At 42.5% G+C, this 23945-nt stretch overlaps 1 protein-coding gene across 1 annotated transcript; it reads left to right on the top strand.

Annotated features, from left to right (window-relative positions):
- The first annotated feature begins 20012 nt into the window (after positions 1–20012).
- Positions 20013–23060, top strand: LOC116408242 (E3 ubiquitin/ISG15 ligase TRIM25-like). The gene has a single exon (XM_031894997.1). The coding sequence runs from the start codon at positions 20053–20055 to the stop codon at positions 21724–21726; it is 1674 nt and encodes a 557-aa protein (XP_031750857.1). The 5' UTR covers positions 20013–20052; the 3' UTR covers positions 21727–23060.
- Positions 23061–23945: the final 885 nt, after the last annotated feature.

The raw sequence follows: 23945 nt of genomic DNA, 5'->3' as shown, positions 1-23945 counted from the left end.
AAATATCGCATTAGTCTGTGCGAAAATTAACCCCTACTTGGGGCAGGCAGTAATCATAGAAAAGTACAGTTAATGAGCTTTTGGCAATAAAATATGGACTTTGCAGGGTTATTTATTCAGTCTTTGTTGGCCCCAGAGTGACGCAGCCGCCAGTTTGCAGGGAAATGGGCATTTTCTGTACAGTAATTTTCTGTAAGTATTGGCGTGTATGGCTAACATGGCGTGCGTTTTTTCGCACGCAGCAAATATTTGTACGCGGTGTGTTGATTAGCGCTCATTGTGTCCAATACCCCACGAAAAAAGTCTTTGTGACTAAAATAACGCACACAGCATCGCGTGTAAATTAACGCAAGTATCCTTTTAGTGAATGCGTTAAGTCGCTGAAAATTAGACGTGATAAAAATTTTACCGCATGCTATAAATAGTGCTCGTTTTTCCACACTTTAGTGAATCAGCCCTCATGTCTGGTAAACAGTCTGTCTGTGGGGCAACTGGATATAGTAAGTCCCATCTTATGCCCAGACTTCTCAGTAGGGGGGGGTTTGTTTATTTCCAGAGTTAAGTCTATATATTCTGTGGCGTGGTTATCAGGTCGAAAGCATAGGCGGGGGTGACTCTTTTGTTTGGGGGGCTAATTATGGGCCATACACAGACTGACCTACAGCTAATGTGAGACTTAGTGGATTTGCTGCTGGTGTAAAAAACGAACCCCCCAACTCCCTCTTGCCGTTCCCACTGACTTCCAAGGATTCTGTACAAAAGTGCGGGTGGGGGTGTTTATTTTAACCCTAAAATGGTTAGGATGTAAAAGTATTCATGCGTGCACTTCTGTTAGGGGTTCTCTATACATTTGTGTTTGGGATCAGTTAGCTTCAAGGGGTAGTTCACATTTGAATTAACTTTTAATATTATGTAGGCATTGATATTCTGAGACAATTTGCAATTGGTCCTCTTTTATTTTTAATGGTTTTTCAGTTATTTAGCTTTTTGTTCAGCAGCTCTCCATTTGGTATTTCAGAAGCTATCTGGTTGCTATGGTCTTATTTACCCTAGCAACCAGGTCATGGTTTACACAAGAGATGGGAATATGAATAGTTAAGGGGCCTGCATGGAAAAATAAAATTGTAGCCTTGCAGAGCAATACTTTTTGGAAACCAGGGTCAGTGACCCCCATTTGAAAGCTGGAAAGAGGCAGAAGAGAAAGGCAAATTATTCAAAAATTATAAAAAAAAGAATTAGGAAGACCAATTGCAAAGTTGCTATGAATAGGCTATTCTATAACATACTAAAAGTTACCATAAAAGTGAACCACCACTTTAGATGTGTTAGTCTTATAAAGAGAGAGGCAGTGAGAACTGACACCCCAGGCACATTATATACAGTGAGACGCAGTCTGTATTTACAAAACCAGCACATTATATACAGTGAGACGCAGTCTGTATTTACAAAACCAGCACATTATATGCAGTGAGACACAGTCTGTATTTACAAAACCAGCACATTATATACAGTGAGATGCCATCTGTATTTACAAAACCAGCACATTATATACAGTGAGGTGCAGTCTGTATTTACAAAACCAGCACATTATATACAGTGAGACGCCGTCTGTATATACAAACCCAGCACATTATATACAGTGAGATGCAGTGGGTACTGGGGGCAGATATTCAGGCCCTGGCACTATAACACTGGCACTGATACACAGCATTGGCTCCACTGTAACTAGAAATGAACAAAACAATGACAAAAGTAAAAAAAAAAAACATATAAAAGCACAATGAGCTTTTTCAGGGAAAAAGAGTTAACTTACCCTCCATCAGTTAGGGTAGGGGATAGGGATATTATAGATGTCAGGTGACAAAAAACAATTTAATTTCAGCTAGTGGGTCAGTCTTCAGAACATATACAGCATAGTACCCGTGTATAGTGCCTGTGTATAGTACCTGGGTATAGTGCCTGTGTATAGTACCTGTGTATAGTACCTGTGTATAGTACCTGTGTATAGTACCTGTGTATAGTACCTGTGTATAGTACCTGTGTATAGTGCCTGGGTATAGTGCCTGTGTATAGTGCCTGGGTATAGTACCTGGGTATAGTACCTGGGTATAGTACCTGTGTATAGTACCTGTGTATAGTACCTGTGTATAGTGCCTGGGTATAGTGCCTGGGTATAGTGCCTGGGTATAGTACCTGGGTATAGTACCTGTGTATAGTGCCTGTGTATAGTACCTGTGTATAGTGCCTGGGTATAGTGCCTGGGTATAGTGCCTGGGTATAGTACCTGGGTATAGTACCTGGGTATAGTGCCTGGGTATAGTACCTGTGTTTAGTACCTGTGTATAGTACCTGTGTATAGTACCTGTGTATAGTACCTGTGTATAGTGCCTGGGTATAGTGCCTGTGTATAGTGCCTGGGTATAGTGCCTGGGTATAGTACCTGGGTATAGTGCCTGTGTATAGTACCTGGGTATAGTGCCTGGGTATAGTGCCTGGGTATAGTACCTGGGTATAGTACCTGTGTATAGTGCCTGGGTATAGTGCCTGTGTATAGTGCCTGGGTATAGTGCCTGTGTATAGTGCCTGGGTATAGTGCCTGGGTATAGTACCTGGGTATAGTGCCTGGGTATAGTACCTGTGTATAGTGCCTGGGTATAGTACCTGTGTATAGTACCTGTGTATAGTGCCTGTGTATAGTGCCTGGGTATAGTACCTGGGTATAGTACCTGTGTATAGTACCTGTGTATAGTGCCTGTGTATAGTACCTGTGTATAGTACCTGTGTATAGTACCTGTGTATAGTGCCTGTGTATAGTACCTGTGTATAGTGCCTGTGTATAGTGCCTGTGTATAGTGCCTGGGTATAGTGCCTGGGTATAGTACTTGGGTATAGTGCCTGGGTATAGTACCTGGGTATAGTACCTGTGTATAGTACCTGTGTATAGTACCTGTGTATAGTACCTGGGTATAGTACCTGTGCATAGTGCCTGTGCATAGTGCCTGTGTATAGTACCTGTGTATAGCACCTGTGTATAGTACCTGTGTATAGCACCTGTGTATAGTACCTGTGTATAGTACCTGTGTATAGTACCTGGGTATAGTGCCTGTGTATAGTACCTGTGTATAGTGCCTGTGTATAGTACCTGTGTATAGTACCTGGGTATAGTGCCTGTGTATAGCACCTGTGTATAGTACCTGTGTATAGCACCTGTGTATAGTACCTGTGTATAGTACCTGTGTATAGTACCTGGGTATAGTGCCTGGGTATAGTACCTGTGTATAGTGCCTGGGTATAGTACCTGTGTATAGTGCCTGGGTATAGTGCCTGGGTATAGTACCTGTGTATAGTGCCTGTGTATAGTGCCTGGGTATAGTGCCTGGGTATAGTACCTGTGTATAGTACCTGGGTATAGTACCTGTGGGAGGGCGATGAAATCTGCAGCAAAAGTTCAGAGTTGGTTCTCAGGTAAAGTTACAGCTGCAGATTCTTCTTTTCAGGCTTCATTTCTGCACTGCCTTCAGTTTGTAATATCTCCCGATCCCTTTCTGCATCTGTGCCTTGATTGGTCAATTTTACTGTCTGTCAAGAAAGCTGTGCTATGATTGGAGAATCCACAAGAAGAAAGATCCAGTCAGAGCATCACTTATTACAGCAGAACCCGGAGCTTGAAAGAACAGGAGAAGATTTCCAGGACAGTGCAGAAATGAAGCAAGGTTTTTATTTTGTTTTTTTTTAAGGTGCCAAAGCAAGTTTGGGGAGGCTAAGCCTCTAGCCTTATTGCATGTATGTTGCAATAGTAGGTGATGGACTGTCACCAAAGACATGCACTTTCATGCAATATCCTATTCTTTCACTATTGATGTCATTGTTACGGAGCCAGAGGAATCAAGGATAACATAAGTCCTGATTGCTTTCTCTGGTTGGCATTCAGGTTATACCAGGACTGGGCACACTTTGGCACAGCACTTTGCATTACAACCTTGCCCACAGACTTCAGTAAATAAAGCTGAAACCTTTGTTGAAGCTGGAACTCATCCTTGTTCCTCCCCATGATCTGAGACAGCAGTTAGATGATGTGGCCTGTAAGAAAGAGGAGTTGGATGCATTACTGCAACCTGCTTATCACTACTGCACTCTGTACCCCTAGTAACAGACTTACAGGCCTTAGCAAAATGGCCTGAGGAGGTGCAGCACTTATAGCAAACCCCATACGTCTAGAGAATCTCCCTGTGCTCCTGCCAGGGCTCTGTCCTGAACCTACTACATTTTTAAGAGGATGAGGTTTCTTGTGAATTTGACACTGACAGTTGGGGCCTCAAGATTCCCAGCAGATACAGTTTTGTTAGCAGGTCTCTAATACACAAAATCAGTAGTATCTGTACTGACATGTGATAAGAGGCACAAGCAGTAGGGAGGCCACATGGTTAGACTTCTGAAAGAAAGAGAGAGCGAACATCTCAACTTGATCAAATCTGAAAAGAAAGCTCCCCCGGCTCCAGGCAATATATAGCATGTAATAATGGTAACAACCCGAGAGTTATTAAAGTTCAAGGTATAGAAAGAGTAATACCGGGGCCCAGAGGTGGGGATTTGCAAGTAAAGTTTTTATGTGCAGAGGGTAAAAGGATTTATAAAGTACAGAGGCAGCCAAGTTCCTTTACCATGTTACCGCATTATGGGCCTGATTCACTAAAGGGCGATAAAACGTGCGCTATTCTTATTGTGCGCTAAAATTTTTACCGCCGCTTAATTTTGGCGATTTTTTGCACGATTCACTATAAGCATACTCGCGCTTTTTTACGCGAAAGACTATTTCAATGCGGTATTTGCTGGTACATGCGCTAAATTACGCGAATAATCGCCGAATATGAATGGTAGCATAGAAATCCATACTAATACTAATACTATGGTGAATCGCGCGCAAGTTATTTTGCGTTTTTTAACGCGAAAAAGCGTGCGATAATTTTTATCGCCCTTTAGTGAATCAGGCCCTATGTCTCTTCCTATTAAACAGAGGAAAAAATACCAAAATTCACCCCTAGGTGGCGCATGGTCTATTGCACTCTAGCACCATCTAGAGGCAGGATTTAACACTCTAACACTCAAAAATTGGCAACTGGACATTGTGAGACAAAATATGAAAACTTGCTGGCTGCATCTGTATGTACTTGACAGCCCAAGGGTTAAATTCTGTGTGTGACTTAAAAGAAGAGTTCAGTGTAAAAAAGTAAATTGTTAAATAGATAGGTTGTGCAAAATAAAAAATGTTTTCAATATAGTTAGTTAGCCAAAAATGTAAAACAGCAGCTGTGGGCTTTAAAGTATGTGGTGTGCACTGCCGATTGTGTCCCCTGTAGCTACAGACTGGGGGCCACTGAAAACTCAGTGATTGTCCCATAAACCAGGGGAAATGATGGGTTATAACTAAGGGGACTGAATGCAAGAAGGTTCCAGTAGCCAAACAACATGCCCTTCTTCTTCTACATTAATCACACCCTGTACCCCCAGTCCAATGATTGGGTTTGTTTGAGACTTGGCATTTGCTCAGCAAGTAGCTTACAGATGGACTGTCTAACAGTGATTGCTCAGTTCAGGTATTAATGAAACTCTGTGGAACAGTAATTACTGGAACGTGCCCAATCCCCAAGTTGGGGGATGTACCTCTATCTCTAATTCTGTAGGTTTGAGCCCCTTAGTACTTGTTCTTCTCTCCTTATTGGAGCATCTGACTGCTCTCTAACTACCCTGATCCTGACTCTTACACCTAGAGCTTAAACAGATCTACCCCCACACTTGCTTCTCCTAATGACCCTACATGCTCCCCGGGCTCTGAGACTCACCCAAATCCCCCAGCAAGTGGGATCCAAAGAGCAGAACATGTAGTTACTTCTATTTTAAAGACTATGGAATCCTGACACCCCTGGTCAACTCAGTAACATACTTTAATTTGGGAAAGGACTGAGCCGCCTTTTAACATATGTTCTTGCCTTTTATAGATACTTGGGGGGTAGGGATATACTGACACCCGGCATATACTCTGGGGCACAAGTCTCTCTCTCTTCCCAGGAGGGACAGAGAGGTTTCTCTTCCTGAGAGATGGGCACACATCCAGGCACACACACACAGACATATATGAAACATACACACATATCACATATACTTAACATTATATTTATATGCATTAATTGTACAGATTACTCCTGTGAGCTGCCAAGGGTATGTGTGACTGGCTGTTTGTACTTTGCATATAATTTGTAACTCCACACAATAAATATATTTTGTTATCACCTTGGTGAGTGGTACTTTGACCATAATACTTACACAAAACTTTATAATAAATATATGATATTCTACATTGGCATCGCCAGCCAGATAAATAGACACTGGGCTTTACATATCACACATACTGTATACCCACTTTGTAAGCTTCATAAGGGGGGATAGAGTGTGCTGTATGTATGAAGCTTCCAGAAGTCTGTAAGTAAAAGAACCTAGAGCGGATTTGTGTGTGAGTATCAGAGGCACAGGGGTGCAGCAAGGAGTATTCTGCTTTCTGTATGGATTTTATTAATAATTTGTAAGTAAGAGCAAATTAGAATTTAAAATTCCAAATGAGTTGTCTGATAAAGTCATATCTTTATAGTCAGTGTGTGGGTGTGAATATAAAGTTAGATGAAGGAGTGTCATTTTCTAAACTAAAGCACAAAATTAATAACGTAATGTTAATGGTTAAAACATTTAACACGTTAATGTGCTTTAGTGAGAGGGACACTGAGGGAGTACAGGCTGTCTCTGAAACTTTAAAAGAAGAGAAATGTGACTCAGTTCTGAGATTCTGGCAGAGTTAGGAAAACATAATGTCAGACTGACAGAAATTGAGTCAGTTTTGAAGCAAAGTAAAGTGACACATGTTTCTGTGATTATTAAAGAAAAGAGACAGTCCCAGAGTATCCGGATATTAATGACCCAGAATTAGATTATTAAACGGCAAAGTTAAAATTAAAAATTGACAAACATTGATAAGTGCAGAAAGTTAATAGGAAATAGCCACATATTTGAGACTTACTGCTCCAAATATGATCTCTCAGAAGCACAAAAAAATACCATGTTTAGAAGATGGCTGCCTGTGTCTGTAACAAGTCGGGTGCCAGAATTAAACAGTATTGATGGTGAGTGCAATGAGTTTGAAAGAGTCAAACAGCAGTTTTTAATCACTAAGGGTGAGATTCCTTCTGTAGAATTGATCAGTAGATGTGAGACAAGTTGCATGATGATGTTTTTGCATTTGCAGCAATGTTTGAAAAAGCCTACAGATTGGTCATGGAATTAACTGATGCAAATCAACCAGCACCCAAGGCCATGATCAATGAATTTGTGCAAAAATGTATATTTCTTGATCCTGTAGCTATTGTTCATGTTATTGATCCTGTAGCTATGTTCTATATTTCATGAGAAATATAGATTGGAACTTCTGTCACACAGCTCACAATCTACTGACAAGCAGATAGGATCCCTGAGAGGAGAAGGTTTAAAGAAAGCCAGTTCCTATGAATTTTTGGTCTGTCATTTTTGCAAGAACATAGGTCACCTAATTCACAAGTGCTTTTTGGTTATCTCATTCTCTGAGATATGGTGCTGGCAGCCTACAGCAGTGTGAAGCCTACAGTCACTGAAATCTCTCTCCCCTTCCTGTAGGTGCCAGCAGCAGCCTTCCTATTCTCTGAGCATGTGTGTAACTTGATCCTGTCTGCTGTTCTGAGCTACACATGCCCACCAGCCAATCAGAAGCGGATCTGGCAGGGGGGAGGGGGGGATGGAATGAAACACATGTGCAGTATGAAGCAAGGAGGGAAAGGAAGGGAGAATACCTTTTAAGAGATGGCTGCCTGTTCTAGAAAATGTGAAGTAAGTGTGACTGAGTAAATATGTGATTGGCTGAGTCAAAAGTGTGGCGTTTTTACTAAACAATAGGGGGACTATTGGGCAGTATGCTTTTTACATTTTGACTTGCATTCTCCTTTAAGGATTAAACCCCATATATAATATTTGGTAAATGAAGAACTAAAACTGCACATATCAGAAAAAGTGTTACTGCGCAGATTAATGTATTGGCATTTTTCTAAAATGTATGAAGAATGATATCTTGCAATGACACATTATTTAAGAGTGCTCCATATACATCTTAAAGATCTTTGATGATTATATTTTGAGATTTATCAGATAATCTGGCCAATTATACGATAAACAGTTTAAAAATCAACAGAGATTAATTACAAGGTGTATATGTTAATGTTTTTATGACTGAGTCTGGATCCACTATTTAATTTTTATTTTGTTAAATGTACGTACACATTGTTGAATGTATATTTTGTCAAGGTCGTGGTGTCTGAATGACATGTTTGTCTCCCATTTGGCAACTGTGAACTGACTGACAGCAGAGATGTGCGAGAACATAAATAGTTTTACAAGTTCCTTTAGGGAATGCAAGGTGATCCAAATCCAATGTAGTTTTGAAAAGGGTCAGCTGTTATGGTGATGATATAATAATATACTCCTTTATCTTTATACATTGTAGTATAGGCTGTAAGACTTACTAACAAAGGATAATGGAATAAGGGGTAAGAATCACAGGAAGCATATTAAATTATGTTTTTAAAAGGCAATAACATCTCTGAAGGGCAGTGATTATTTGTTAATGAAGCCATAGTTTAGTGACATATAAGAAACCCACATAACATTTAAGGTATAGTTAATTAAGATTGTTATGAAATAATACATATTTATCATCTAGAAGGAGGGAAAATAATTGATCTCTTAAGTCATAGGGCCTGATTCACTAAAGGGCGATAAAACATGCGCTATTTTTATTGTGCGCTAAAATTTTTACCACGGCTTAATTTTGGCGATTTTTCGCACGATTCACTATAAGCATACTTGCATGCGTTATTTAACTCGCGAAAGACTATTTCAATGCGGTATTTGCCGGTACATGCGCTAAATTACGCGAATAATCGCCGCATATGAATGGTAGCATAGAAATAGTGTATAAAAATTGTCGCCGCATATAAATGGTGTATATAAATATTAGCCACATATAAATAGTAGCATATAAATGGTATCATATAAATAGTAGCATATAAATAGTAGTATATAAATAGTAGCCACTAGTGATGAGCAAATGTGTTCTGGTTTCTTTAGTGAAAAATTAGCAAATCTTTCGAAAGATCCACGAAATGGCAAAAATGTTTTTGTATGTGCGGTGAATTTTTGCGTGGTGAATTTTTTCATGCGTTTTGCCATTGGCGGATTGTTTTGCGAAACACATGAAAAAATCCGCCGCGAAAAAATTCAACGCACGTCCAAAACTTCGCTGCGAATCCATGCCTGCCGAAACATTTCATCACTTGTAGCCAAATAGAAATAGTCGCGCAAATGAACACACGCCATGTTAGCCATACACGCCAATACTTGCAGAAAATTACTGTATTAAAAATGACCATTTCGCTGCAAACTGGCGGCTGCGTCACTCTGGGGGAAACACAGACTGAATAAATAACACTGTAAGTCCATATTTTATTGCAAAAAATCATTTACTGTACTTTTGTATAATTTTTCGCCTGCCTGTAGTAAGTGTTAATTTTTGCATAGCCGAACGCGATATTTAGCGCGCAAAAGTTATAGTGAATCATGCGATCGTATTCTTTTCAGTGCGGAAATTAACGCAAAACGGTAAAACTAGTGCGAGAAATACCGCATGCGAAAATGGCCATTTTTATTCACATGTTCCCCTTATTCCCCTTACAGTGAATGAGCTATTATATACCTATAAATATACACTGATTTTTCAGTGTAGGTCAGGGATAGATAAGGACACATGGAAAAGATTCATCTGTCTGCAACTGGAATAGAGACAATGTCACCCAAGGAAACCTAATATAAAAGTGATGCAATCATAAAAGAGACTGTAATTTAGGATAAAATTGATGAATATTCGGAAATTCAAAGTGGAATTTCAGCAAAAGACAAATGGAAGATTGAAATGTATCATTAACCAGTGATGGTCTGGCTACATTTGGACTTCCTTCTAAATAGGTTGTATCTTTGTCTGTTATTCCAGCTGGTGTTTTTACCCAAAGACTGTGTTTGCTGGTAAAGGCCTACCTAAGGGGGTGTGATGAATCTGTTCTTAAGCTGAGCCGATGGAAGTTATTTTTAAACCTGCAACAACTGTGTCACTACTCCCAGTGTTGCCCCCTGCCTGCTACACTATCTGAAACTCAGTGACTGATATTCTAATCTTCCCAAGCCTGCTGTCACGATCGGTATCCCAAAACTCAGAACAGACTCCAAGGGTCTGATCTCGGCTCACACTTCTGCCTATATCAGCCGCCTTTCATGTCGGGAGGAGCCCTTCACTACTCGGATGCCACCAGGACATTGTGAGAGACCCAAGGAGAGAGTTCTGAGCAGGCAAGGGAACCAGTTGTGTGGCAGGAAGGCGGGGAACACTTCAGAGTAGTCAAGACAGGCCGGGGTCAGCAATGATCAGGCAACCCAGTCAGGATCCAAGAGAATAGTCAGTCAGGCAATGGTTGGTACAGGCAGCAGGCAAGAAGGGTCAGGAACAGGCAAGGTCAAATACAGGCAGCAAACGAGAGTAGTCAGGTACAAGCTAAGGTCAAACACGGCAGGAACAACAAGAAAATCACACCCAGGAACTCACAGGAGGAGGAACCTACGTTGGGCAGGGATTACAAGCAACAAGCGCCTTAAATATTTGAATTGGGCACCATAATGACGTCACACATGCGCGCTGAACCGAGACGCGAGTGCGCATGCGCCGAGCGCCGGACGCGAGTGCACATGCGCGCGCATAAGCGAACGCTCATGCACGTTAAAAGTCAGCACGCTGTGCGCGCACGCCTAGGAAGAGCCGGCGTCCCCGCCGCCCCACTAGACCACCAGGTACCTTTACATTACCCCCCTCTTCGGGGCCATAACCCTTCCAATGCACCAGGTACTGTAGCTTACCCCTAGAGAGGCGGGAGTCTAGCCTTTGAATCACATATTCGGATTGTCCTTCAATAGAAACGGGGGGAGGAGGAGATCTCTGACGAACCCCTCTAGCAGGTTCTAACAAAGAAACATGAAAGGAATTAGAAATTTTGAGTTTGGGAGGAAGTTCTAATCAAACTGTGTTGGGGTTTATGACTTCAGATATCAAATAAGAACCAATAAATTTGGGTGCAAACTGGGAAGAGGGAACCTTCAAAGGAACATTCTTAGAAGAAAGCCAAACCCTTTCACCAACCTGATAACTGGGTGATGCTTTGTGACGCTTATCAAAGGCTTTCTTCTGAACAGCTACTGCAGTAGACAATGCACTATGAACCTTTTGCCAAATGTTAGAGAAATTATCAACTATAGAATTGACAGCAGGTACATCAGAAGAAACAGTGGAAAAAGAAAAAACTCTGGGATGAAAACCAAAAACAACAAAAAACGGAGACTCCCCAGTGGATGAGTGAGTGGAATTATTGAAAGCAAACTCAGCCCACGGAAGAAAATCAGCCCAAATGGATTGATTACTGGAAACATAACATCTAAAGTACTGTTCCAGAGACTGGTTTGTCCTCTCCGTCTGCCCATTGGTCTGATAAGGATGATAAGCTGAGGAGAAGGACAACTCAGTACCCATCAGCAAACAGAAAGCCCGCCAAAACCTAGAAATGAACTGGAGCCCCCTGTCTGAGACTATATTCAGTGGAGCCCCATGGAGCCTAAAGATATTCAACAAAAAATGTTTTGCAAGGGATTTTGCAGATGAAAGGGCGGGATGGGGGAATAAAATGGGACATCTTGCAAAACCGGTCCACAACCACCCATATGAAAACTATAGGCCTGTTAGTCTGACATCAGTAGTAGGAAAACTTCTGGAAGGGGTAATAAGGGATAGGGTACTTGAATACATTGCAGTTCACAATACTATTAGTTTGTGCCAGCATGGTTTTATGCGTAACAGATCTTGCCAGACTAATTTAGTCGCCTTTTATGAGGAGGTGAGCAGGAACCTCGATGCTGGAATGGCAGTTGATGTCATCTACTTGGACTTTGCTAAAGCGTTTGATACAGTACCTCACAGAAGGTTAATGATCAAATTAAGGAATATTGGCCTAGAACATAATATTTGTAATTGGATAGAGAACTGGCTGAAGGATAGAGTACAAAGAGTGGTGGTAAATGGAACATTTTCTAATTGGACCAGTGTGGTTAGTGGGTACCGCAGGGGTCAGTCCTTGGGCCTTTGCTTTTTAACTTGTTTATTAATGACCTGGAGGGGGGCATAGACAGTACTGTTTCTATTTTTGCTGATGACACTAAATTGTGCAAAACTATAAGTTCCATGCAGGATGTGCCGCTTTGCAGAGCGATTTGACAAAATTAGATAACTGGGCAGCAAACTGGAAAATGAGGTTCAATGTTGATAAGTGCAAAGTTATGCACTTTGGTAGAAATAATATAAACGCAAACTATCTACTGAATGGTAGTGTGTTGGGGGTTTCCTTAATGGAGAAGGATCTAGGGGTTTTTGTTGATAACAAATTGTCTAATGCCAGGCAGTGTCATTCTGTGGCTACTAAAGCAAATAAAGTGCTGTCTTGTATAAAAAAGGGCATTGACTCAAGGGATGAGAACATAATTTTGCCCCTTTATAGGTCCCTGGTAAGGCCTCACCTTGAGTATGGGGGGCAGTAACAGTGAGTATGGGGGGCAGTAACAGTGAGTATGGGGGGCAGTAACAGTGAGTATGGGGGGCAGTAACAGTGAGTATGCAGTGCAGTTTTGGGCTCCAGTCCTTAAGAAGGATATTAATGAGCTGGAGAGAGTGCAGAGACTGCAACTAAACTGGTTAAGGGGATGGAAGATTTTAACTATGAGGTGAGACTGTCAAGGTTGGGGTTGTTTTCTCTGGAAAAGAGGCGCTTGCGAGGGGACATGATTACTCTGTACAAGTACATTAGAGGGGATTATAGGCAGTTGGGGGATGTTCTTTTTTCCCATAAAAACAATCAGCACACCAGAGGTCACCCCTTTAGATTAGAGGAAAGGAGCTTCCATTTGAAGCAGCGTAGGTGGTTTTTCACGGTGAGGGCAGTGAGGTTATGGAATGCCCTTCCTAGTGATGTGGTAATGGCAGATTCTGTTAATGCCTTTAAGAGGGGCCTGGATGAGTTCTTGATCAATCAGAATATCCAAGGCTATTGTGATACTAATATCTACAGTTAGTACTAGTGGTTGTATATATAGTGTATGTATGTGAGTGTATAGATTGGTAGGTGTGGGTTAAGTGTGCTGGGTTTACTTGGATGGGTTGAACTTGATGGACACTGGTCTTTTTTCAACCCTATGTAACTATGTAACTATATGACAGTATTCCCTTTGGAAGGAGGTAAATCTACAAATCCATGGAAAAGGAATTTCAGGAATTGGAAGCGACTGTAGCAGGCCCTGAGGCAAAGACCTGGAAGGTTTGGAACGTTGACAAGTTGGACAAGAATCAACATAATTATTAACATCTTATCTTAAAGTTGGCCACCAAAGGGTGTGGGACATAAGAGAACATGTTTTATTGCAGCCAGGGTGCCCAGCCACCTTAGCATCATGAGCCTCTAAGAAAACCGCCTCACAGAGGTTTTCTGGAACAAATAACTTCCCCAGGGGTACATTGGGGGGAGAGTCAACCTGAGCTTCCATCAAAGAAGTAAGCAAATCTGGACTCAGGGCTGCTACAATCGACTCCTTAGGGACAATAGGGTCAGGTAGACATCTCTCCAGCAGACTGGGATCAAAACTCCTAGACAGGGCATCTGCTTTGACGTTCTTTTTGCCAGGTCTATAGGTTATAATGAAATTGAAATGGGAAAAGAATAATGCCCACCTGGCCTGTCTAGGATTTAAGCGCTTAGCAGATTCAATATACAAGAAATGCTTATAGTCTGTGATTACTGTTACTACATGTTTGGCACCTTCCAAGAGGTATCTCCATTCAGTGAATGCCAATTTTATGGCCAGTAACTCCCTATTACCAATATCATAATTCATCTCCGTAGGAGAAAACTTCTTAGAAAAAAACCCACATCGGTGAATCTTATTAGTTACAGGATGATGCTGAGATAGAACCGCCCCCACGCCAATTTCAGAAGCATCTACCTCCACTAGGAAAGGGAGAGCCATGTCAGGGTGCAGAAGTACATGAGCAGAAATAAAAGCTTCCTTTAACAGTTTAAAGGCTGTTAAGGCCTCTCCCGGCCAGATACTTGGGTCAGCACCCTTTTTAGTGAGAGCAGTAATCGGGGCCACTAACACTGAATAATTCTTAATAAATTGCCTGTATCCAATTTAGGATAGCCTGAACCTTGGCTGGGTCCATCTCAAGACCCTTATGGGAGATAATATACCCAAGGAAGTGAACCGAAGTGACTTTGAAGATGCACTTCTCAATTTTAGCATACAAATGATTCTGCCTCAATCTAAGTAAGACCTCTTGAACATGAGCACAGTGATCAGACAGATTATTTGAATAACTCAAAATATCATCAAGGTATACTACTACAGATCGACCTAAAAGATTGCGGAATATGTCATTCACTAATTCTTGGAAGACAGCAGGAGCATTACATAGCCCGAAGGGCATTACCAGATATTCATAATGCCCATTGTGGGTATTAAAGGCTGTCTTCCCCTCATCCCCTTCCTGGATTCGTATTAAATTGTAGGCGCCTCTTAGGTCGAGCTTAGAGAAAATAGTGGCTCCCTTTACTCTATCAAAGAGTTCAGAAATCAAGAGAAGGGGAAAACGGTTTTTGACCGTGATTTTATTTAAACCCCTATAGTCAATACATGGTCTGAGACCCCCATCTTTCTTCTCTACAAAGAAGAATCCAGCTTATTGAGGAGAGAAAGATGGCCTTATAAACCCCTTCTCCAGATTGTCTTTAATATATTCTTCCATTGACTGGGTCTCAGGAAGAGATAAGGGGTAAGTTCTTCCTCTAGGAGGAGAGGAACAAAGAATTAAATCTATGGCATAATCGTAAGGTCGGTGTGGAGGAAGAGTTTCGGCCGCCTTTTTAGAAAAGACGTCCGCAAAGGGGAAGTAAGGAGAAGGTAGCCCCTGTAAAGAGGTTGCGGACAGAACTTGGACGGGCTTCATGCATAAGCTCTGACAATCAGTTCCCCATTGAAGTATTCAATTAGTTAGCCAATCAATCTGGGGATTGTGCTTACGCAACCACGGGAGACCTAAGATTACCGGGGTACGGGGTACATGGGCAATCAATGATGAAAAAGGAAATTTGTTCCACATGGTGAGAGCTTATAGACAAAGAACAACTTACGGACTTAAAAGATATAACCCCACAACCTAGGGAAGTACCATCTATAGCGATTAACTTGACAGGAGGAAATAGAGGAAGTGTGGGTATTCCGTGTCTGCGGGCAAAGTTAAAATCTAAAAAGTTCCCTTCTGCCCCAGAATCAATGAAAGCCAAGCTCTCCACACTACTTGCATCTCATCCCAAAAGGACCAGAATTATGACTTTAGAAGAATTTTGTTGGGGAATAGGAATGACATTGCCCAAGCAGAACTCCCCAAATCTGCTTAGGCTCTGTTGTTTTCCGACAAGTGCTACAAAAATGAACCCTATCCCCACAATACAAACACAACCCATTAGCCCGTCCACGACCCTTTTCCTCAAAAGATAAATGGGTAGAACTCAACTGCATAGGTTCTTTAGAAGGCCTCAGGTTTGGACAGATAGTCTGTAGGACAAGGTTGTGAAGCTGCTACAGGAATTCTTTCCTGGTGTCTCTCCCTGTGCCTCCTATCAATCTGAATGGCAAGGTGCATAAAAATTAATCAGGCTGTCTTTCACAGTGTCAGATAGCCCCACTCTAAACTGACTTCGTAAGGCAGTATCATTCCACCCTGTTTCCACCACCCAACGGCGGAATTCTGTACAATAATCCTTGACCCGTCGTTTACCTTGCCTGAGATTGCAAACAGCGGAGTCAGCAGAGGCAGAATGATCAGGATCATAGATTATTGCCATAGCCTTAAAAAAGGAAACAAGGGATGTACGGGCTGGGTCAGAGGGAGGTAAAGTAAATGCCCAGAGCTGTGGCTCCCCAAGCAGGAGGGTCATCATGAATTTGACTTTCAGCTCCTCAGTGGGAAAGGAACGAGGGAGGAAGCTAAAATACAATTTACATGCCTCCTGGAAAGCGAATTTACTACGCTCCCCAGAAAACCTTTCAGGAAAAGGAACCTTAGGCTCCACTACATACATTCCTGGAGCAGTGTATGGAGAACTGCCTCCTGGGAAAGAAGCAGAAGTATGTAAGGTTTTTGACTATATATATTAATAATATAATATTATAATCACCCCTCTTACTAGGGTTAAGGTTCTTTTGAGAAGCAGACAAATAACCCACACCAATAAGTGTATATTAAAATGAATATATTGAGCAGCAAATCAATGGATTGTTACAATTAAAGGATTAGTTAACAAAACAATATATTTACATATACAGATTAATCACAAAGTTTACTTCATCATAGCTACCGATAAACAAAGAACATGGTGGTCTGGTTCCTTTTCTCTAGCCATGGCTTCCTCTGTGGTCTATCTCACATCCTGCCCGGCCACTTCTGATGCAGTTCCAAGGTGCTCTCCCCAGGTTCTCCCCCAGGTGCTCCTCCCCCAGGTGCTCCTCCTTTGACTACTGCCCAGTCCACATTTATACACATTTCAGCCACTGCCCCCCACATACCAACTGATCAGATGGGGTTAATAAAAACCACACCTTGCCCATTGTTCAGTAACTGTTGAGTTTTATGGCTTCTTGTAGACGTACTGTCCCACCATCCACAGAAAAACCCTTTGATATGGAGATTTGGCTTGAACAACTGGTTTATAGTAATCAGTAGAACACAAACACACACATACTGTATATATATATATATATAGCAAGAAAAAAGAGCTGCACTCACCAGGACTTGGCAAAAATATAGTAAGTTTATTTAAGCAAAGAGATCCAACGTTTCGAGCACTAACTGTGCTCTTCCTCAGGGTTTTTTCCCTTATATTTTTTCCCTTATATTTTTTAGCCAGCACCCTGGGCATTTGAATTTCAATAGGGTGTGCTCCGTTTGTTCTTGCTATATATATATATATATATATATATATATATATATATATATATATAAACATATATCACAAATAATGGCACCCAAGATGAATGATTTCTTACAAGTAGAAGCGGCAGGCTGTTGTTGGAGTGCATCCAACCTTACAGATAGTTTCTGGAGCCGTTGGATAATCTGGTCTTGTTCCCCAAGATGCTGGAGTAGACTCACCCAGATCTCCTCAGAGGAAGGTGGCACAGCAGCCCCTTCAGCATCTATGTTTTTTCGGTCCCAACGTAATGTCATGATCGGTATCCCAAAACTAAGACAGACCCCAAGGGTCCGATCTCAGCTCATGCTTCTGCCTATAACAGCTGCCTTTCACATCGGGAGGAGCCCTTTGCTACTCGGATGCCACCAGGACTTATTGTGAGAGTGTTCTGAGCAAGCAAGTGAACCAGTCATGTGGCAGGAAGGTGGGGAACACTTCAGAGTAGTCAAGACAGGCTGGGGTCAGCAATGATCGGGCAATGCAGCACAGAGTCAGAATCCAAGAGAATAGTCAGTCAGGCAATGGTTGGTACAGGCAGCAGGCAAGAAGGGTCAGGAACAGGCAAGGTCAATACAGGCAGCAAACAAGAGAAGTCAGGTACAAGCTAAGGTCAAACATGGCAGGAACAACAAGAAAATCACACCCAGGAACTCACAGGAGGAAGAACCTATGTTGGGCAGGGATTACAAGCAACAAGCGCCTTAAATATTTGAATTTGGCGCCATAATGATATCACATGCGCACGCTGAACCGAGACACGATGCGCATGCGCTGAGCGCCGGACGTGAGTGCACATGCGCGCGCATAAGCAAATGCTCAGGCACGTTAAAAGTCAGCACGCCATGCACACACGCCTAAGAAGAGCCGGCGTCCCCGCCGCCCCACTAGACCACCACGTACCTTTACACCTGCATAAGACTAAAGGAGTACAGCTTACCCAGGCTACTCTGTATAGACTGGGTTCTAGCTCTGAGTAGCCAGAGAATGGCCAGGGCCTAAACAGGGTGTTGGTGAATCCCTGTACCAGTGCGGCTCCCTTATTCTCCATAGGGACTCAGTAGCTCAGGCCTGAATGAATGTCAAGTATTATTGTGTTCTAAGCCTTGCAAGACCAGAAAATAAAAGGAAGCTCTTACAGGGAATGGATAAAGATTCCAAAAAGACATTCCCGGCATCATTCACAGGAGAAATGTTTGCCAAGTAAAAAAAAATTAGAGCTACTAGTTAAACTGATTTCTGGACACCTGTAATACTATTGGCTTCTGCTTAGGTACATGATGGTACTATGCTGTAGAAAGACGGGATGAAGAAGTTACAATCAAGTACAGAGTGGTAAGGAAGGTTACATGGAAAGTTTAATTCTAAAACATTGGAGGACAATGACTAGAGCTGAATCCAAAAGGAAATAAAGTTCATCTGAGTTGGAAGAGACACGCTTAAGCTGGCCATACACGTGGCGATCTGACGATGTCAGATCTGCCACACACCATTCAGGGCTGAATCGGCAGGTAAGGAGGTAGAAACAATAGGATTTCTACCTCCTTCTGCCGATTCAGCGCTGAAGGGAGATTTTGGTCAGGCGCCTTCTATGGCGCCCGATCAAAATTTTCAAACTGGTCCGATCGGCGAGTCGCCTGATATCAGCAGCTTCCTGCGATATCGGACGACTCGCCGACATACCATACACGCACCGAATATTGTACGAAACGAGGTTTCGTACGATATTATAGGTGCTTGTATGGCCACCTTTAGGGATAGTTATATTAGATCTTATATCCTATTGCTGTTTACCATCTCATTACATGATAATGAATTGTTATTACATAATATTTACACCATGGACATTGCACAGGTTCCAAGAAAAGTTTGAAGATCTGAGGATTTTTCCCATGGACTTTACATCCCTGAGTTCAATATAAAATTATGATGTGTTGAATATAGGTTATCCATTTCAGGGGGATTATGTAAGATATTTTCTCAGAATTATAATTCCACAGCATATGAAATGTACACCTGCCATTCACACATACTTAGTTAATTTGGGAAAGGACTGAGCCGCCTTTTAACATATGTTCTTGCCTTTTATAGATACTTGGGGGGTAGGGACATACTAACACCCGGCATATACTCTGGGGCACAAGTCTCTTGCTCTCTGTCTCTTCCCAGGAGGGACAGACACATCTTCTCTCTTCCCTGGAGGGACAGACACATCTTCTCTCTTCCCAGGAGGGACAGACACATCTTCTCTCTTCCCAGGAGGGACAGAGAGGTTTCTCTTCCTGAGAGATGGGCACACACCCAGGCACACACACACACATATATGAAACATACACACATATCACATATACTTAACATTATATTTATATGCATTAATTGTACAGATTATTCCTGTGAGCTGCCAAGGGTATGTGTGACTGGCTGTTTGTACTTTGCATATAATTTGTAACTCTGCACAATAAAGATATTTTGTTATCACCTTGGTGAGTGGTACTTTGACCATAATACTTACACAAAAATGTATAATAAATAGATGATATTCTACAAGGACCAACCCTAGCTGGCAAAATCCTATGGAGACTGCCTAAGTAAAGGTGAGCAAAATCTTTATCCTCCTACACAGGTAATAACTCTACATTGATTTTATATGGGAGTTTCATGAGTGGGGATAAAAGAATGGAAACTGGAAGCTTATGTCCAAACAAAACAAAAACTTGCCCCACCCTGTGTGAGAGGGGGAGATAAAACAAGTCCAACTGGTTATAGAGAGAGAGAAAAGAAAGTTCAGTTTCATTTCTTGTTCCTGATTTCAGCGATGGCGGCTGCTGATCTGAGAGACGAGCTGAGCTGCTCCATCTGCCTGAGCATTTATACTGATCCGGTATCCCTGCCCTGTGGCCATAACTTCTGCCGGGGCTGCATTGGGGAGGTGCTGGGTACCCAGGAGGGGTCTGGGGCTTATTCCTGCCCTGAATGCAGAGCTGAGTATCAGGAGTACCCTGCCCTGTACAGGAACAGAGCTCTGGGGAACATAGCAAAGCGATTTCGTCCGACTGAGACAGAGCCGGGGGAGACTGGGATTCCCTGCTCCTACTGTCTCCTCTCTCCTGTACCTGCTGCTAAATCCTGTCTCCTGTGTGAGGCTTCTCTGTGTGATACCCACCTGAGGGGGCACTGCCAGTCAGCAGAACATGTACTCACTGAGCCCACCACTTCCTTTATGGGGAGAAAATGTTCTGTACACAATGAGCCCCTAAAGTATCACTGCTGTGAGGACTCTGCCTGTATCTGTGCGTCCTGCTGCCTGGCCGGGGGGCACCGGGGCCACAGGGTGGAGCTGCTGAGTGAGGCCTCTGAGAAGAAGAAAGAGAAACTGAGGAAAGTTCTGGAGAAACTGATCCCAGAGAGAGAGGAGACTGAGAGAGGAGCCCAGAGGTTGCAGGAGCGCAGGAGAGAAGGGGCAGCCGGTGAGACAGAGAGAGTCACTGCCCTGTTTAGGGGCATCAGGGAAGAGCTGGAAGCCCTAGAGAAGCGACTCCTGAGTGACATCTCCAGCGAAGAAAAGATTGTTTCTAACAATATCAGTTATCTGATCCAGCAGCTGAAAATAAAGAAGGACGAGCTGTCCAGGAAGATCCGTCACATTGAGGAGCTGTGCAACATGGCAGATCCACTCACTGTCCTACAGGAACAGGAATCCCATGGAGCTGCCTTTTGTGGGGCTGAGGGGGCAGATACTGAGGGCAGAGAGAGAGAGGATACTGAGGGGGCAGATACTGAGGGCAGAGAGAGAGAGGGTATAAAGGTCCCGGCTGTAGTGGATCTGGATGTGGGTCGGATCTCAGGGACATTACTCACAGGCTTAGCTGGGATTGTGACTGGGGTAAAGGGAAGGATCCATGGGCAGGAGGCTACAGAGCTGGTACTGGATATAAACACGGCTGGGAATCGTGTATCTGTATCAGGGGATGGGAAATCTGCTTCCTACTCACTTACAGACCAGCGTCGCCCACAAACCCCAGAGAGATTTCAGGGGCCTCAGGCTTTAAGCACCAGGAGTTTCCCCTCAGGGCGACATTACTGGGAAGTGAAGGGCAGTGAATCAGGGTACTGGGGGGTAGGGGCGGCCTATCCCAGTATAGAGAGGGGAGGGGCTCAGTCTCTCATTGGGAATAATAACAAGTCCTGGTGTTTGTATAGATGGGATAATAATACCTATACAGTGAGACATGACAGGAAAGTCACACAGTTACCCCACGTCCCCCACATTACCCCCTCCTGCGGGAGTATCAGGATCTCATTGGATTATGAGGCCGGACACCTGTCCTTTTATGAGCTGAGTGAGCCAATCAGGCACTTACACACCTTCACTGCCTCCTTCACTGAGCCCCTTCATGCTGCATTCTGGGTAGAGGGGGATGATGCTTATGATTATTATGATGATGATACTGATGATGATGATGATGCCTGTGTGAGAATCATTAGTTAGGGCCCTGCCCAGGGAATTTATCAGAAAATCTGCCTTCAGCCACTAATTTCCTCATTCCAATAATTCAATAATTCTTCATTCCATCCATCATTGTCCTCCTCTGTATCTCTTTGTACCACCCCTTTCCTTCTCAGAGTGATGCCCCCCTCTTGCCAGTGCTGGATTTCTTATCCTGCTGCGAGCCCCCACCCCTCCGTGAGTGCACTCATGCACATTTGAGCAATATTTTGCTGCATTGAGGCGGCATGCCACCCCTTAATTTGTGCCCCCCCATTCCCTGGCCTTTGTGGCCTTGCCACAAATCCATGCCTGCCTCTTGCACATGTGCCAGTAATTATGCAGCTTGTGGGAACATTTGGAAATGTGCATGTGTGTGTGTGTATGTGTGTTAGCAGGAATTAAGATATTTTTTAAACATTCCCTGAATTGGCTCTATTCTATTTTATGCCCCATGTGGAACCCTAAGAGTAAGACACCACTCGTTGGATTGTCAGGCTGGGTATAAGTGCAGTGCTTGGGAAAACTGTGCCTACACCCAAAAGCATTGAATAACCCTGGTGCTGGCACCCTCAGCCGATATCTGCCAAGTAATGTAAGACTTGGGATTAGTGGATATCGGCTGAGGGTGCCTGCGACGGGGGTTATTCAGTTCTTTTGGGTGTAGGCACAATCAAGAGGTTTTCCCAAGCACCCAAGCCTGCACTTATACACAGCCTGACAATCCCCCTTACTCTTATGGTTCCACATGGGGCATTAAAGAGAATATAGCCAATTCAGGGAATGTTTAAAAAATATATTTTTTAAACATTTTCCTTTTTTGGGCAGCTTTGTAGAAGAGTTGTCATGTCAGGGATAACTATAATGAGCTCATTATTGGGAAATATTCCTTATTGCCTCGTATTTGTTTTTCTAATTAACCCAACAGTGTCAGATTGTGTCCCTTAAATCTTCTTAATTGATTGTAAATTCTACTAAGTGCTTTCATAGGGACTAACAGAAATCAGTGCATTGCCTTTTCATTCTATATTAAATGAATTCTTATTATTGTGGGAGTAGGTTCTGTACATACCATAGATGGACAGACAAATAGACAATTATTTTTGTTAATGGAACTGTACAATGCAATCATTCAGCATTTCCCTATCCAAATCAAGTTTATTATTGGCCATTAAAACATTCTAATCATATCACCCTTTCTTTTACAAAGAAGATGCCTTATTCTGGCCAGACTAGACATCTGATCCACACCTCCAATGGGGTATAAGGGTGAAGACACACAGAGCTACTAGTAGCAGCTACTTGTTGTTGTGTACAAAAATAGACAATGTTCATCATTTACTGATAATTGTCCCTATTTGTGTTTAACAGAGGCAATTCTCAGTATTGTCTATGGCAGGGGATTTTCTGAAGTCTAGTAGCCTTGAAAAACTGGCTGCTGCTACTAGTAGCCCAGTGTGTCTGAAGACACACAGAGCTACTATCTAGCAGCTACTTGTCACAGACACTAAACACCAGAAAATCCCCTGCCATAGACAATACTGAGAATTGTTGCTGCTAAACACAAATAGGGACAATTATCAGTAAATCATCAGCATTGATCAGTATTTTTGTAGTGGTGACAAGTAGCTGCTACTAGTAGCTCTGTATGTCTTCACCCTAATAAGACTCACTTCTGAAAAATAAGAATGAATTGACAGGTGTTTGTGATAATTTATTAACCTTACTGGTACTTTCTGCCAATTGCCATTTAATGAGAGATGTCATTTTATGTGTGAAATATATACAAGGGAGAAACACTCAGCATCCCCAGCATTGGCACAAGTGTATATATACATATATATAAAGCACAGGGTCATATAATAACAGAAATAAAAGTATTAGAGGCTTAGGTACTGTAATTCCATAGTGCTGCCTACTGAGATGCACAAAGACTTTAGGAGATAGTAACCCCTGGGCACCCCTAACAAACACGTGGAAGCTTATAGTAATGTTCTACTCGCACTTCCATAACCTACACCAACACTTTACCTGGAATGAGACTATTTCTCTCAGGTGTGAGCCATTGCATATAGTGAAGGCCAGGGTGTAGTGCAACTATAACTCTCAAATGAGACAAAATAACGGTGCCAGTGGTTCTTGAACTCAAACAGAACCAGTTTTATTTAACTTGATCCACAGAGGAGTAATTAATGAACAATAACGCAGGGTTCACTCATAGC

Source organism: Xenopus tropicalis, chromosome 1 (genome assembly GCF_000004195.4).
Source record: "Xenopus tropicalis strain Nigerian chromosome 1, UCB_Xtro_10.0, whole genome shotgun sequence".
NCBI classification, from domain to species: domain Eukaryota; kingdom Metazoa; phylum Chordata; class Amphibia; order Anura; family Pipidae; genus Xenopus; species Xenopus tropicalis.
This window is presented reverse-complemented; position numbering and strand designations above follow the sequence as displayed.

Bases quoted from the DNA above. Each gene is read 5' to 3' on its own strand.
- LOC116408242 (XM_031894997.1), top strand. From the start codon at position 20,053: ATGGCGGCTGCTGATCTGAGAGACGAGCTGAGCTGCTCCATCTGCCTG.